The 17,249-nt window shown below is 39.6% G+C and overlaps 1 protein-coding gene across 6 annotated transcripts in view; it reads left to right on the top strand.

Annotated features, from left to right (window-relative positions):
• dot1l (DOT1-like histone H3K79 methyltransferase) overlaps window positions 1–17,249 on the top strand; it is a 31,681-nt gene continuing 14,432 nt past the window's right edge. For 2 of the 6 annotated variants that reach the window (XM_082137620.1, XM_082137618.1), the window contains exons 1-18: window positions 1–1,368; window positions 7,504–7,547; window positions 7,680–7,754; window positions 8,560–8,623; window positions 8,701–8,929; window positions 9,621–9,715; window positions 9,808–9,870; window positions 10,007–10,062; window positions 10,256–10,335; window positions 10,746–10,814; window positions 14,722–14,828; window positions 15,024–15,065; window positions 15,178–15,270; window positions 15,398–15,632; window positions 15,723–15,833; window positions 15,970–16,061; window positions 16,823–16,924; window positions 17,032–17,169. In XM_082137620.1, coding sequence (XP_081993746.1) covers window positions 1,288–1,368; window positions 7,504–7,547; window positions 7,680–7,754; window positions 8,560–8,623; window positions 8,701–8,929; window positions 9,621–9,715; window positions 9,808–9,870; window positions 10,007–10,062; window positions 10,256–10,335; window positions 10,746–10,814; window positions 14,722–14,828; window positions 15,024–15,065; window positions 15,178–15,270; window positions 15,398–15,632; window positions 15,723–15,833; window positions 15,970–16,061; window positions 16,823–16,924; window positions 17,032–17,169 — 1,776 coding nt within the window. In that variant the 5' untranslated portion in view covers window positions 1–1,287. Of the gene's footprint in view, window positions 1,369–7,503; window positions 7,548–7,679; window positions 7,755–8,559; window positions 8,624–8,700; window positions 8,930–9,620; window positions 9,716–9,807; window positions 9,871–10,006; window positions 10,063–10,255; window positions 10,336–10,745; window positions 10,815–14,721; window positions 14,829–15,023; window positions 15,066–15,177; window positions 15,271–15,397; window positions 15,633–15,722; window positions 15,834–15,969; window positions 16,062–16,822; window positions 16,925–17,031; window positions 17,170–17,249 lie in introns of those variants that run through there. The other 4 variants (XM_082137619.1, XM_082137621.1, XM_082137623.1 and 1 more) reach the window with 4 other exon arrangements.

The following is a 17,249-nucleotide window of genomic DNA, read 5'->3' as shown; positions in this document are numbered from 1 at the left end:
TGTTGGTACGATCTGTGGGCTACACTCGCACGCGCGAATTGTTCATGTCAGTCGGATCTTTTCAATGAATCAGTTGAGCCGATTCCTACAACCGATGTGAGCGATTCGTTAACGGATTGGACGTTCAGGAAACGGTTTGAGTAATCGAAGAAACGTTTAATTAAAACCTTTCACTCATGATATGTAGGCTAAACGCATATGGGACACCAATGACTATTTGATGACGCAAAATACTCGTTTGAAATTATTCCTTGAAAAGAACTGTTCGAAAGAACCGATTCGCGGAAATGAATCGGACTTCCACACATATAGGGTGTTTCTCAAAACCAAGAATGCAAAGAACGGACTTGTGTTCTTGGGGAGAACGCTCTTGCTAGTTGTTCTTGGAAGAATGAACTCACAAGGTGACGAGCACACAGAACGCCGCTGACAGTTTGAGACGATGTGTTCTTGCTGGTATTGCGCAATAACACCCCCGCACAGACGCCGTCTGCAGTGCCCAAACATAACGAGAATTATTGACGGTAACAGCCATGCTTTATCGCCCAAGCCTACCCCTCAGCTCAAGGGATTACTCTACAACTGTACACTATGTAATGTATATTCATAACAATAAAGCTACCTACGCTGAAGATTCTCACTTCCGAAAACGTTTGAGCGCATTTTCGAAAAATGCCAATATTTGAAATCTACACAGTTGATTTCTCGCATCAAATGTTCTCAGAAGTGAATTTAGCGATGAAATTGTAGAAAAACGACTTGCTGTATTGACCTCTCGTTCCTCGAATGCCGAAATGAATGCTGGGATATTTCTGCCGTCAAGTTCACACAAGTTACCAACCAATGCATCCTCGGTAAAATGGGCGTGTCAAGAACACTTCCGGGATTTTTAACCGTTCTTGCCAAAATGCAAACTTGTGTATTGGGACGGTACTTGGGCAGCGACTGATGACGTTTCACAAGTCCACAAGAACGCAAGTACAGACAAGAACGCATATTGAGAAACGGCCATACACTCGGGCGCATTTTTTTCATTCGTGAGCCGGTGAAGATGGCGGCGGTGCTACTGCCGAGACTGAGCAGCCGCTCGGCTTAATCGATCTTTTTCTCTAAATCACCGGGGCAGATCGGATCCAAATCGACCAAATCTTGCGGCTCAACTTTGGGAAATCACCCCCAACCTGCGATATCCAACGTGAGATCCTATCGCGTTAAACCGGCTGTTTTTTTCCACGGAAAATGCTCTTACTCTAGCTTGTGTCTCGTCCATTAGCTGTACTGGGGAGAATGGGAGAAAAGCTGGAGTTAAAACTGAAGTCGCCGGCCGGAGCCGAAGCTGCAGGCTACCCGTGGCCCTTGCCTATATATGTAAGTACTATCCGTCTTATTGTTTTAATATAAACCGAAACCAACACCGGGATTCCCTTGCGATCAGGCGAAGTGGGTCATTTAGGTAGAGAACAGCGTGCATCAAAACGAGTAACCTACAGTGTGTACATTTTCTCATTGTTGTTTTGGCTTTTTTGCGTGCTTGTTTCAGTACTAGTGTTTTATCAACCGCTTACAACTGGGGCACGAGAGTGTCAATACATCCTAAAGTGTTGGATACCCGTAAGCATTTGTGTATATATTCATAAAGGTGCTCAGAAGATCACTAAACACTAGTTAGACCTGAAATGACACAGACGGTTGTGTTTTGAAAAGACAAAATATATTATAACCTCGAATAAAATCATATTTGAATCGTTGGAAACACACACTGACTGTGTGTAGCCTGCTGACCCAGTTGGCCATCTCGTACAGTGGTTGCGTCTTAGATTCTAGTGAGCTGGCTACCTAGGCAGCATGTTTATACTTAAGTGGCAGATTAAATGCGATTTAAACGTGAATATGATGTTATTCGAATAGTTTAAATTTGCTACATTTTATTTTTCAAATATTATGTCTCTTTCTAGAGGTTATATTTATTATGCCAGTTAGTTGACCTACTCATAACACCCTTAAACAAACTCACTTCACATCGAATCATTGACTCAAGTCATTGTTAAACAAATACGAAACAAATTGTTTATTAAAATCAAAATGACTCCTTGAAGGGGGCGTATTAATTTAGTAGGTCAAACCAATTGAATGCGGCGTGACATCCCGCACTCGAATACGATTGGTTCGTGCTGTTGTCAGTCTTTGAAGGAAGGAAAGCAGTGAACTAAAAATACTATACGTTCACTAACTAGGCAGCTCATTAGAGTTTGAGACGGAGTCCTAACCAAAATCTGCTATAGCAGAGAGTGTGTATAACACTTATTCGTTTCGTTATTCACGAACAATTTGTTTTAACTTGCAGTAATGCACATTTTAAGCCTAAAACGACGATTTGCATGACTGTATTCAACGAATGTGTATAGAGACTGGAGTTCACGCTAGCCGTCATGCTAACAGTCAGATAGCAGGGCTAGCTAACTTTATCGCTTTTTACCCAACACCAATAGTCGTCAAACTCTAGATAACGTAAACAGTACAAATGTCTCAGAAGTGTGTGTGTGTGTGTGTGTGTGTGTAGATATCTGAAGTGAATATATTAGGGTGTGATATGCTTCGTACCGGCTAAATATCGCACGAAGGGTGTTAAACAAAAGGCGAGTAGTGCACTCAGGCGACAGGACAGCATCTCCTAGTGTCTTTTATTGACAAATTGCTCTGGTTTGTGTCCTGTAACGTATCTCAGTTTTTTACAGTTTAAATGTTTGCTTCACAATATTTGGCGGTTTTATGATTCTAGTATGGTGTTTATATAACATATGGGATCCTTTGAAGTATTGAATACTGCTCTGGAAGTGTCAGATTTGTCACTGGCGGCTTAAAATGGGGTTGCTATTTTGGCAGCCCTTGCACTTTATTTTGGTTACCATCTGTATACACCTTTGAAAGGGGCAAAGTGTCATGTCGAAACCCAATATGACTGACATTTCTTGAAAAACAAGCTAGTATGCAAGATTATTTAGGAAGTTTTGCAATAACTGACTTTTTAGTGGTTGCTAGTGGGTTGTAAAACTTGCTGGACTTGAATATTGGCTTTTTAAGTTTTTTTTATTTATGCCGATATCTTAGAAAGCAGGGTGGCCGATATAAAGCCTATATATATATGTGTGTGTGTGTATATATATACATATATATATATATATATATATATATATATATATATATATATATATATATATATATACACTTTATATTTATTTTAATCAATATTTAATAAATTAGAAAACAAATCTTTAAAATAAACATGCTTATACTTTAGATGCAAACTTCTTGAATCTGCAATCCTTTTTTTTTTTTTTTTACAAATAAAGTAATTGTTTAAAAATATATGAATATGTGAATAAAAAGGAAGTAAACACTGTAACGGGGCACTCAGTAATCTGGTAATTTTGTGCGCACTGGTAATCATATTTTTTCAAATAAAGACAAGGTAACGCTAATATTACATACAGCACACAGTGAAAACAATACGAAAATGACACAGTTGGAAACTGGATAGCACAGCATATTTTAAAATGAAGGATTTAAAGTTTTTCGATCGCGTCTCCTGAAGCTGATCTTCTGTTCACATTGACTCACTTCGCACGTCACTCGCAGTAACACGTTTTTGCAGGCTACAAATGCACACTTCAAAAGATTTCACAGTTGGATTCGATTAAATCTGCAAGGTTTATGAAATTAAATGTTTATTAGAAATTCATATATTTGTTTAAATGATGTAGATGCGCATTTGCTGAATGTTGATGGCAAATGAGAAAGTATTTTAGCCTGAATGTTTGCCTTTTCTGTTACAAATAATATAAAAGCAAATGCTTTACTTTTTCGCATACCATTTACTTTCTTTGTTTACCAGTTCTGTCTATCAAAGTATTAGATATGACTGACAGAGATCGTAAACAAATGAAGACGGAGAATGCGAGCGAGCGCTGTGTGATCAGGCGCTGCCGTTCTCTTCTCAGGCGCTGGTGTTCTCAGCGCCGCCCGTCAAAATAAAAGTCCCGCTTCCAACACATCGACCAATCAGAAAAACGTATCGGCCGGTGCCGATATTTAAAAAATGCAAAATATCTGACGATATATCGGCCTTGGCGATATATCGGTCGACCACTACAGCAAATTTACATTATTATTGAAGCTTGCTTGCTATCTATTATTAATTATTATTATTGCTCAGCGGATTAGATATCCTAACACAGGGGAGTTTCACCTGGTAGAAGATAAAGCAGAAATAAAACAAACTGTATATTGGCATTGAAGCAGGGGCGCAAATATTTAGATTTGCGTATATCATAGAGAAATGGTGGTGGTGACTCTTAATATGCTTTGAACGCTTTAGCATCTGCATAGCAACGCCCTGGTAACCACCCAGAACACCCCAGCATAGTGATGGCAAGTTATTTTTCTTTTGAAAATGTAGTATTCTAGTTTCCATGACTGTTGTTCCCATAATGACATCAAAAAGTCAAATCTTGTTCATATCATCCATTCTGAGTCAGCCACCATTCTTCTGTCTGTTGTTTCTGAAAGCATTACAGTCATTGCACATGTACAGTAATCATAACACACAGATTCCACACCGTGATTAACAACCCCCCATAATAGTTCTATAACTATTTACCCTGTTACAGAAGAAAGTACTATTTAGGGTCTAAGAGATGAAGAATGTCTACAAATTCGGTGTAACTAGTGAAAAAAAAAACAAGACAAGCGTATTTGTTTTAAAATTTATTACAAGAACGTGTTCGGAAAGTCTTTTCTCACGCCATCAAGGTTTTCAACGCAATTTCGGTCTTAGAAGGAAATGGGGGGGCAGATCAAAAGGCTGTGGTTTCCACAGAAACAGCTGTCTCATTTGTCCCTTTCGCCAGCTAATATTACGATTCATGCTCATCTTACTCAAACTGAGAATGTGGGAAGTGCAGGTTCTTTTCGTCACTAAAACTCCAGTCTCTTTCATTTGTCATTCAGCGTGCCCTTTCTGGTTGTTGTGACCTCAGCAGTTTTACTGTCTCACTTGGCCTCAGATGACTTCCGTCTTTGACTTTGGCTGATGTGGGATGGATGCCCCACCTCCTGAGAGACATGTTTCTGCCCTGCTGTTGGGTAAACTGAATTGCAGAGCGCCCGTGATTGGCAAGCTGCAGATATGCCTTGAATATTTTTTGTTTAGGGAGGGGTGTATTCTGTTAATTAGGGAGTCTGGGTGGTGGTTATCCACATGCACTGTTGATTTAGACTACCCCTAAAGAAAAAATTCACCCTGTGTCGTTCCAAACTCATATTGCTTGCTTTCTTGTGAGGAACACAAAAAGAGATGTTTGGCAGAATGTTCACGCTGCTTTCACAGTGAAAGTGAATGTGGTGGTAAAGCTCCAAGTAAAGTGCTGCCCCTTAGGGATGTCACGGTGAGGAAAATTTGCGACAACACCGGGTGGGGAAGGGGGAATATTGTATATAAGGCCCTTTTTACGCCTTGTATTGAGAGATGCATTTTAGTCGATTGGATCACAAGTGGACAACGCTAAATTCAGGCGTAAATGGGGTCTAACTCTAACCCTAATGACAAAATGCACACTTCTTGGGAGAATTAACCCTTTAAGACATGGGAGAATTAACCCTTTAAGACATGGAAAAAGAGGGGATATGTGAGAGAGTTTTCTCGTGACATGTTTTCCAGAAATATTTCAGGCTTTTATTTGAGGTGACAGTGTTTTACAAAGGCCGAAATACCCATTCAAATCTTGTTTTTCAGAGACTCAGCTGAGTGATTTTTTTTTTCCTTCGTCCACTAGCGTGCCATTTTGCCTCACGGCTTCACATTGTGCTCCGGACAAAAGCATCCCACTCACCTGGGGTGGGAGGAAGGAGGTGTTTTATCGAACACTGAGCATCACTGTTTTCTTTCTTCCCAGCGCTCCTCAAACCTACGTTCACGGACACATTTATATCCCATATCTGAACACTTAAATCAGCTTTATTTGCCTCCATATCAAGTTCCTTGAACTTGGAGACAAAATGATTTGTTTAAGAGTATGAGAAAATAATAATTGGACACTCCTCATAGTTTGAACGTTACAACCCGGGTAAACGCGTCGCGCGTAAACGCGTCGAGGTGTGGTGATTTGCTGTCACAGCCAAAAAGAACAGTTGTGCTGAGAGGTAATCAAGGTGAAACGAAAAGTGTTCACAAGGCGTGATTTCTTGGCGTGAGTCACATCAAGTGTGCGTGAGGTGAGCGAATAGTCCGATTTTGTGCTCGTGAGTCAAGCCTGCTTGTATCAGAGGGCTGTTAGCTTTTATTTCTTGCTCTCTGTCATCCTCCCCTCCTTTCCTCTGGATATTTTTAGCTGCGGCTCTGGTGTTGCTGTGCGCCGGAACACCCCGTACACACGCCGTCCCCCCCCTCCTCCCGTGCAGCACGACGAGCTGAAGTGTCTGCTTGTGCACGTACACACTCCACCATCTGTCTTAGCATTTGCATTTAACGCAGTATTGAAATAACGCAAGTCAGCCGCATCCCGCTTTAAATAAGTGCCCTTGTTCGCCTTAGACTGTGGCTGCATTATTTCCCAGTGCCGTCACACCGCCTCGGAGCTGCAGGGGTGGGCGGAAAAGCACGAGACCCGCCATACTTAGAGCGAAGCGGGAAAACGGCTCCCTGCTGGATGAGGAGGAGCCTAGTGAGGCAACGGAGCCCAGCAGCGGCACACTCCGGCAGGCAGAGGGTTTCTCAGGACTCTGTTGACGGAAAGTGGGTCACTGGGTCAGGAAGCAGCAGAGCTCCAGCGGCAGGACTGAGCGAGTCGGCCTGGTCACATCCACATTTAAGACACAATCCTGGGTTAATTGGCCTCAAAACTGATTCATTATGACCTCAGAGCTCTTAAAAGGCCAGCATTACACGTATTTAAGTGCAGCACTGTCATGTGTGATGGCTTCCGGGCCTTGGTAATTGAAATAAAGCTAAATGAACTACAATTAACATGAAACTGGACATATAAATAAGCTTAAATTCGAAATATTAGTTAATACTGTTGTATAAATAATACTTAACACTGTAACATGCGACAGCATGGTTTCTGCTTTTTTTGTAAATAAGGCCCATTTTCTTTTGCACACAAGCTTTGTGCTGAGATATAGATCTTGCTTTGCATTCATAGACTGCAACATACGTGATCAGTGAAGCCGGCTTGGTGACATAATGTACTTATCCGGGCATGTGCGCCCAATGAACTTGTTTACCTGCTTGAAGGCACACTGGCTGCTGTGTGTGAAGGAATGTGCTACAGTTGTGATCCGTGACCCTGATCAAACTGGAAAGGTCAAGTTTCTGTTGTAGTTGTAGAAACTTGTTTCTTGTAGATGGATAACTACACATCATGTGCTAAATAAGTAGTCTAGCGAGTAAGTAAACGACAATTTGAACCTTGTTTATAACTCAGCATTTCTTTCCTTTTGCCCCAGGATAAACATCATGATGCTGCACATGAAATCATCGAGACCATACGGTAAGTCTGTGATGGGTATTATGGTTTGATTTTTCACTTGTATTTGACTGCTCTGTTTGTAAAAGGTGTGTTGTCAATAAAACAGTAATAATCAATGTAGTAATACCTAACGTGTCTCTTCTCTTTGTCCAGCTGGGTGTGTGAAGAGATCCCAGATCTTAAGCTGGCCATGGAGAACTACGTACTTATCGACTACGACACCAAGAGGTGAGGAAATTGTCACAAAATGGTCTCATAAGCAGGGCTTGACAATAACTTTTTTGCTCACCAGCCACTGTGGCTAGTGGTTTTCCAAAGTTACTAGCCACTAGTCACTGGCCACCATTTTGACATTGGTACCATGGGGAAAAACTGCCATATAATAAATAAAATTGTCTCATAATTTGGCAGCAGGTATATTAGGTTGGTATATATTAGGTTGGTATATACTGTTGCACATGCGTTTTCTTTGTCACCTGTTTACATCACTTAAAATAAAACTCACTGTGTTTGTGAATACTCACCAAGATCGACATTTTGTGTGTATTTGACCTTTTTCGTTGCTTATTGCGCTTAATCTCAATTTAGTACTGAGAGGCAGCTTTGTTTGCGCGCACATTAGATGCGAGCACAAAATCTGCAGGAACGAGTAAAATTAGGGCGGAATTCAAGCCCTGTAACACCAACAATATTCATAAAATTCAACCTGGCAAAGTGGCTAGTAGGAGTGACTGCGTTACACGCCACTGCTGAAATCCACCCCCATTTGGTGGGGTGAATGTCAAGCCCTGCTCATACGTATGGTCCATTAAGTGTCGTTAAAAAACAAAGCTTTAAAAATAATAATTATTATTATGATTCTTATTATTGATGTAGTTGTAATGCAAATAATAATAATTGTATTATTTACTTTGATTAAAAGTGCCATTTGTACGAGCTAATAAAAATATTGTAATGCAATACTAGTTTTGTGAAAGTAGATATTCTGTGAAGTTTGTCATTTCACATTCCATATATATGTTTTTTCTTGCAGCTTTGAGAGTATGCAGAGACTGTGTGATAAGTACAACAGAGCCATCGACAGCATTCACCAACTGGTACGTCAAGTCTGTCTTGCCGACAACAGATGATTTTTGCCTCAAACAAAGTGTTAAACTGTGTTTGTGTGTTGCAGTGGAAAGGGACCACCCAACCCATGAAACTGAACAAGCGGCCTTCCAACGGCCTGCTGCGTCACATCCTGCAGCAGGTCTACAACCACTCCGTCACCGACCCGGAGAAACTCAACAACTACGAGCCGTTCTCTCCCGAGGTGTACGGAGAGACCTCCTTCGACCTGGTGGCCCAGATCATTGACGAGATGGAGATGATGGAAGAAGACACCTTTGTGGATTTGGGCAGTGGTCAGTAATGTCTGTTATTGAGAGCCTATTTGATGGGGGCCCTAAAGTACATATGAAAATTGCAAATCTGAAAACGTAACTTCAAAATTCACTTAGCAGCTTAAAATTTAATGTCCAATAAAAACGCAAAAGCGAATTGTAAGCTACAAATCGGAAAACTCAACGGCGAATTCAAAAACGCAGCAGTAAACAGGGCTGGGTTAAAAATATAGATTTCTCGATTTTAATCAATTCTCATTTTTATGAACCTACATTGATTCTTAAATCCCAAGAGTCGATCTTTTGCTCTATGCTGTTTTCTTTTGGTGAATGAATAGAGCTCGCATCCAATAGCGTTTGTTAATGTCAAGCCCTGCTCATACGTATGGTCCATTCACTTTGGCGTTACAGATCTGTTCTGCTTTACTACTAGTTACAGCACCATATAAACATGAATGAACATCAGAAGGTATGTTTAAGGAGATACAGTACAACGCATCAGAATCATTATCACGATATCATTATCATAACATTATCACTGCGGAAAGACATCAATAAAACAGCTTGTTAATGTCACGACAGCTCACAACACTGAATTCACTACTAAATTGGTATAAACGGGCCTTGAGTAGCAGTTTAAGATTGAAAGTCCAATAATGTCCAGTCGGACCATTATACATGACATTCAGTGTTGTTTGTGCTTGAATTGCAGGGGTTGGTCAGGTAGTCCTGCAGGTCGCTGCAGCCACCAACTGTAAACACTACTTCGGCGTGGAGAAAGCAGACACTCCAGCAACCTATGCAGAGGTACCAACAGGAAGCCGAAATTAAACGTTCCTTATATACCCTGACATAACCCTGGATTTTGCGCTAATCTTTATATCTGAATGTGTTTACAGTCAATGGACAAAGAGTTTAAGAGGTGGATGAAGTGGTATGGCAAAAAACATGGCGAGTACACGGTGAGTGTGTGTTCTGGTGATGCGCCAAATCGATCCCCAGTGTGTTCGTTTATTAAAACAAATGTTATTACTTGTGAAAACTTCAGTATTGTGACTAATCCGTGCGTACTTGATGTCGTTTGGTCTTGTGTGGCAGTTGGAAAGGGGAGATTTCCTGTCAGAAGAATGGAAGGAACGAATAGCCAGCACAAGGTGTGATCACATACAGACTAGTTAAATGCTTATAACAAGGCTATAACCTGTTTATAACCAGAGCATCTTTCCAAGTAATGTTAGTTTTTTTGACATGTTACATTTTCATCATTAATTCTTCATAATTCAGAACCGTTTGCATGTTGTACATAACGTCTTGTGTAAGGATGTAGTGTGATGTGCTCTTTTGCAGTGTTATTTTTGTGAATAACTTTGCCTTTGGTCCTGAGGTGGACCACCAGCTGAAGGAACGATTCGCCAACATGAAGGAAGGTTTGTGGTGTCATTGTGGTCTTGTTAATAAAAGACTAAATAATGAGTAGGACTGCACAGCTAGTTAAATCGAATTAATTGTTTAACATGAGCGCTGCTGTTTCCATGTCATTTTATTTTCGAGAAATCATGTTAAATGATTTCAATAGCAATTTGAATAGCAATTAAAACATCACATTTGGTGCAGTCCTAACTTGAAGTAAACTGCACAGCTGCTTACGTTTAAAAAAGAAAGGGCTCTGTGTCAGAGTAACTCAAAGGCACCTGTGTCAACATGTCATGCTTGACCTTTGACCCCAGTCAGACTTGTTTTTTAGTTTGCATTGACTTACAGATGTCAAAGAGATGAATATGTGCTTAGATTTTCTCCTCGGTGTTACCTGGCTGAATTTCAGTCTCGTTTCTTGCAGGTGGAAAAATTGTATCCTCAAAACCTTTTGCACCTCTTAACTTCAGAATAAACAGCCGAAACTTAAGTGGTAAGTATACAAGTTTGTACAACACGATTCCCCTACAAAAAGATGGTACCATGGTTAAAAAAATAAAAATAAAAAAGAGAGAGAGAGAGAATTTACTATCATGGTAGTTTCTTGACTATTTAAAGGCTCAATCCCAATTCACCCCTTGGCCCTACCCCTCCGTTTTGCGCGTTCCCGTGAAGGGGTAGGGTTGTCTCGATTCTCTTTTGGTTGGAGGGGTAGGGGGAAGGGCCAGATAGCCCTTGAAACGAAGATTTTTCGGGACCACACTTCAAACGAAGGGGTATGAGAAATGTACCTGCATACACCGGCTAATCATTTTCTTTGTCACATTCAATCTTGTGTTCATATTTACGGTCATGTTCTTCAAAGAAACGGTAGCAAAAAAATCGCTAAAGTTCGTTAACAATATGACGCGTGTAAAAAGCAAAAGTTTGAAGCGAAGTGGACGCGCGAATGAGGTGAATTCGCGTCCACCGCGCCGCGCTAAACAACTCATTCGTGCCGCAAGACCTCCAGACGCGCGTAAACGCGTCTTTAATTGACTTAACATTGAAATCACTCGCGCCAGACACTCTATTCGCGTTTGGTGTGAACGCAGCATTAGGCGTCGAAGATATCGTCATCTCCGTTGTTTTCTGCGAACTTCAGAAGAAATATGCACAAAAAAATAGCTGTAACTCACGCAATTGAGATGACTACAGCTAACGACGGCATCTTGGAAGTTTGTGATAAACATTGGTGCGTCTCCTGTGACGTAGGCGCTAGCGACGATGTATAACGGGTCGGCAACCTAATGCACGTGTGCCAACACTGGCACACGGAGGGTTAATTGCTAGCACGCAAGCAAATGCGAGAGAAGTGTATGTATTTTCACGCATATTTTTTTCGCCGTGCATGTTAATCAATGAGTGCATTCACACTGGCAGCAGGAGCAGCGCGTGAGCGCCGCACTGAGCACCAGTGAAGCGGGGGTTTCGCCGCCAAGTCTATTTTGTCTGCGCTGCTCACGGTCAATTAAAGTGAAAGCACACTTTTGATGGACAAAATAAATATGATTTCAAACAAAAGTGCCCAAAATGCACAATGTTTTAACAAGAACTGGATTAGGTTATGTCAGAAAAGAAAAGAAAATGAAGACTCAAAAATATTTATGTAAAATGTACCCATTTAATCTTGTTTTTATTATTCAGTTTGGCTGAAAGGATATGGTATTTTATAAAAAAAAAAAAAAAAATATATATATATATATATAGAGAGAGAGAGAGAGAGAGAGAGAGAATTTGTGTGTGCTGTAAAATGGTTAGAAAAAATGAAATCGGAATCAGCTAAAATCGGTATTGGCAGGTCAAACTCAATGAAAAATCGGAATTGGCCTAGAAAATTGTAATCGGTGCATCTCTAGTACTTAGGAGTTATAAATACTATTAAATTGTCTATCTAAATCTAAAACAAATTTCAAGAGAAATGTTTAAATGTATGTAACATTTGTGTAAGCCATTATGAAAATGTAAAATGTTTGTGTATTTATATGAGTGTGTGTGTATATATATATATATATATATATATATATATATATATATATAGGCTATGTGTGTGTTGTGGCACAGTGATGAACTCGGAAACTTAAAAATGGCACTTTATGACAAAAAGGTTGCCGACTCCTGATGTATAATGACGTGTAACGGTGTAGTAGTGGTGTCCCATTTCTTAGGGGAATATTTTCACCCCTACGCCTTGCCACTCTGTTTCAAGGGGCAAGGGTTAGGGGTAGGCGAAGGGGTATAAAATAGAATTGGGATTGAGCCAAAGTGATTGGTGGTTATTCTCTGATACATTTTTATAAGTGTTAAGGTGTCGTCACATTTGCGATATTTCGCTCATAATTAATTTTTTTTGTCAATAGTGTAGCGAAGCACAGCTCAACAGAAGTCACTTTCAAACCATAAAGCTTTCTATTGGTCAACGTGGCAAATTCATGTGAAAAAATTCAACCTCATGCGAAATCTGTGTGGGGAAATCTTTCGCCCTCACGCAAATTTCCCGATTTCTGCTAGCAAACAAAGCCTTGAGTTGTTGAGCTGCCGCAAAACCATGGTCCAGTTAGTGTTACCACAGTAAATCCATGGTAAATGATGGTGATTTGCAGATTTAAAAAGCCTTCTGTCTGTATCGTTGCGCAGGGGTTCGTTTGTCAGGATCTGCTCTAGTAAGCTTGTGCTGTGCTGGTGTTTGAACATTGAGCCGAACGGATAAATCAAGCCTGAAAACTCAGCGAATTCAGCACCATCATTGATAATTATGGTAGTCAACACTGCGAATTTGTGTGGGGAAAGGGGTTGTAACGGTATGAGATTTTCACGGTATGATAATCGTCTCAGAAAATATCACGGTATATGGGATTAAACAGTCATTATTATCATAATCATCAGATAAAATTACCCTTAAATGAATGAATGCAGATAGGCTTTTTTGGTTGAACATATGGTTTATTATAACAAACTTTTTTGAATGGAAAAAAAACTTCTGGAAGTATGAGTCTACCTTTTGAAAAAATAAAGCTGCACATCTCCCGTTTGAACAAAATAAGGAATAAGTTATTTATTAAATGGGAACTGAAATGTGGGATATAACTTGGATGGGGCAAACTAATTCCCATTTTTATAATAGACAAAAACATGTCTGATCAATTGAATTCATAAAACCTTAACTTATTTTTATTCTTAATTTATTAATTATTATTTAAGATGATAATTATAAGATAATAGAGTCTTATGAAATGTATTTTATTTCCTCAGAAATTCTGGGTTGTCTGATATAATTTGTCTGGATTCTATAATTTAATACAAATATATTATTGAAAATGCCAGATGAAATATAACAACTTTTGTTGGTCTGCAGACTCTGCACAACAGAGGTTTACTAAATTAAAACAGACAAATTATATTATTTCTTGAGTAAAGTTTAAATAAACTTTATTGTTGTTATAACTTTTAAGTTGGCTACATTCTATTGTACAATAGTAATATATTTCAGTCATTATTTCTAATAATGACTGATCAAGCTAAACCGAACTTTTATTTTGAAAGGTTGTACTAAACTCCTTTGAGTTTCAGTCAGAGTGTATTTGACGATGATTCTTTTAAATAAAATTATGAAATGCTCATTAAGTTCTCTCAGAGCAGCTCTGGATATGTTCATGTTCACGTCCTCATATAGTGAGTGAAACGGCATACTTGAGTATGTACTAGGCGAAACGGCGTTGCTCATTCACACAGACATGCAGAACAAGCAAAATATAGATATAGTCTTTTGCGCTGTATATTCATAGACACGCATATAGCGATTTGATTTATTGCACAGCTATATTTATTTATTTCTTCATCAATCTTTTGCCATTTTAATCTGCGTTATATTGTAAATTCCCTCTGTAACTTCAACCCTCGGCCATAAATGGAAAATGCCTTTATCTGCACGGAGGGACGGTGTTTGCGATTATGGGAGAACATGTTCGATGTATATCCTCCTTTTGCAGCCACTCTTCGCGTTCGTTTTTCGGATTCCCAAAGTATTTCCCCACTGTAGTAGATTTTAAGTTTTTTTTAGGCGGTGGATAGAGATTAGAATTCGTAGCCTCTGTCTCAGACACTTTATCCGCTGTACATGTATGGGTGGAGTCTAAGCAGTCAAGTGGAAAGAAGTTGCATATGCGCAGGTGAGATCTGGTCACGATATGATAATCGTACATGTCAATATCGCGATAAACCGCCATACCGGTATACCTTTACAACCCTAGTGGGGAAGTCTTTCGCCCTTGCATGACATTCCTGAACACAAAGATTCCTATTAGACTGCTCACGAAACAATACATTTGATGAGTAACGTTCTTTTTTTGTGTGTTTTTAAGATATTGGCACAATAATGAGAGTAGTTGAACTGTCCCCTCTGAGGGGATCGGTGTCGTGGACGGGGAAGCCAGTGTCGTACTATCTGCATACAATAGACCGCACCGTAGTAAGTTCCCTTTTATTCATGTTACATGGGTTTTGTTGTTCCTCTTGGTGTACAATGGGAGTCTTGTTTGCATTAGCCTTTATTGCCAGACAAATGGCATTAAGCACACAGAGCACCCTAAAACTTCTTTGAGTATTACATTTCACATGCATGTATGTATATTGATATCTAACCAAATACTTTTTCTTTTTGCAGCTTGAAAACTATTTTTCTAGTCTCAAAAATCCTAAACTCAGGGTAAGATTGTCGTGTTTGATTGTCATGTTGATTGATTTTTTTTTTTTTGGGGGGGGCAAAATATCCTGCTAAATCTCTTCCCACAACTCATGCGGTGTGTTTTTGGTTCCAGGAGGAGCAGGAGGCAACCAGAAGGCGGCAGCAGAAGGACAGTAAGGAGAATAAGAGCAACACCACCACCCCAACCAAGCCCAAGGAGCACAAGGTTGACCTTTAGGAATCGCATAAATATGCTATTCATTCATTTCATGTGTATTTGTCTATACGTTTATTTAAAATCAATTTTTTATTTTTTATTTTATTGATTAAATTGTCTTTGCCGTGTGCCTCAGACGCAGCATGAGTCAGGCGGTGAGGAGGTCCGCTCGAACTCGCATGTGCCCGTGAAGCCTTCGCCCAAACCCCGCCGGGCCAAACTGCTGGCCAGGGGCCGCAAGCTCGGTAACAGGAAGCGCGGGCGGCCCAAGAAGGCTGCCACTACCACCGCAGCCGAGCGCAAGAGCAAGAAGAGCCAGAGCGCCCTTGATCTGCTTCATGCCAAGACCCTGTCAGCGGCCCCCGCTCAGGGTGAGACACTAATCTAAAATCAGGCTTTTCAAGGTAATTGAACAGCATTATTACCCTTGACATTAACTTGTACTTTCGGTCAATCCACAGATCACAGGTCACCTCAGAGTCCATTCTATCAGCTACCTCCCAAAGTGCAGCATTATACATCAAGTCAGCTTCTCATGGGCCCCACTCCACCAGGCCTGCAGGCTCTTCTTGGTAATTTCACATAGGCCTCACTTCTCCTTCCATATTTAACACGAGGAGATCCATTTCAGTTCCACAGACATGCATATACGCTCTAGTTACGTAGTCAGTCGCCCAGTTAACGTAAACTGTCTCGTTCGTGCTCTAGATAACGTGAAAATCCAGTACCTGCAGTTCATGGCCTACATGAAGACACCACAGTACCGCACCAACCTGCAGCAAGCTCTTGAGCAGGAAAAGGTAAATCTGTCTCTTAGAATATATGTTCTATATTATAATGAAGTATATAATTATTTTTTAAAAATCTCTCTCTCTCTCTCTCTCTCTCTCTCTCTCTCTCTCTCTATATATATATATATATATATATATATATATATATATATATATATGGAGTATTTGTATTTTACTGATACATTTTTTTTAAATGATATACATTTTCTTTCTTTTTTTTAAATGTTTACTCATATGTGTATTAATATTAATAGTTTTTCGTTCAAATCAGGATAATACTAAGAAATAAAATTAATAAAACAAAATACATTATTCATTATTAATGTTATTAATATATCATTCATATTTTGAAATAAAAATATTTTAAATTAAAATGTGTAAAATAAATATATGTAGTATATAATTATTAATAGTAGTAGTAACAAAATTATTCAAAAAACGTAATAGTTTTATACATTTTAGGGCTGTCACGATATCAGATTTTTTCATTACACGGTTATTGTGGCCAAAAGATCTATAGCAATCTCTTTTTTTCTATCTTATTTTTATATATATATATATATATATATATATATATAAGTAGTAGCAGTAGTAGTAGTAAAACAAGTTAAATATTTACGTTATATTTAAGAATTTTAATAAATGATCTTTTTTGTACATTTATTTAAAAAAAGAAAAATTAGATAGTCTTGTGAATTTGTGAGCTCAGCAAATAAATGGACTTTAAATGTTTTTTTGTCATAACGTTATTGTTTCTTTTCTCCTCCCAGCTGAGACACACAGAACTATCCGGTCAAGCCCAACAGCTGCTCAATGCTTGTAATACCCATAAGGAGAGGATCAGAGACCTTTTCCAGTCTAAACTGGAGGAGGTAAGACTTTTCTCAACCTAGTGATCTGCCTACATAGACAGCACATATTAAGTCAATAATATGTAGGCATCAGAGCTGAATTTTAAACCCTTCCGCCTGTGTCACAGCTGGGCGTGAAGGCGGTAACCGTGGAGGACCTGGTACAAGCTCAGAAGGAGATCACAGCCCACAACATGCAGCTGAGGGAACAAACCAAACAGCTGGAGAGGGACATGACAGAGCTCCGCGATCAGAGCCTGGTGCTGGTGAGTGATCGGATATAAACCATCATGCCCTGCCTCAACAGAGCAGAAGGATGCTTATGATTCAGAAATGGCAGGTTTGG

The sequence above is a fragment of the Leuciscus leuciscus genome, assembly GCF_965113295.1.
Source record: "Leuciscus leuciscus genome assembly, chromosome: 15".
Lineage (NCBI taxonomy): Eukaryota > Metazoa > Chordata > Actinopteri > Cypriniformes > Leuciscidae > Leuciscus > Leuciscus leuciscus.
The sequence above is the reverse complement of the archived record's forward strand: the minus strand, read 5'-3'. Positions and strand labels throughout refer to the sequence as shown.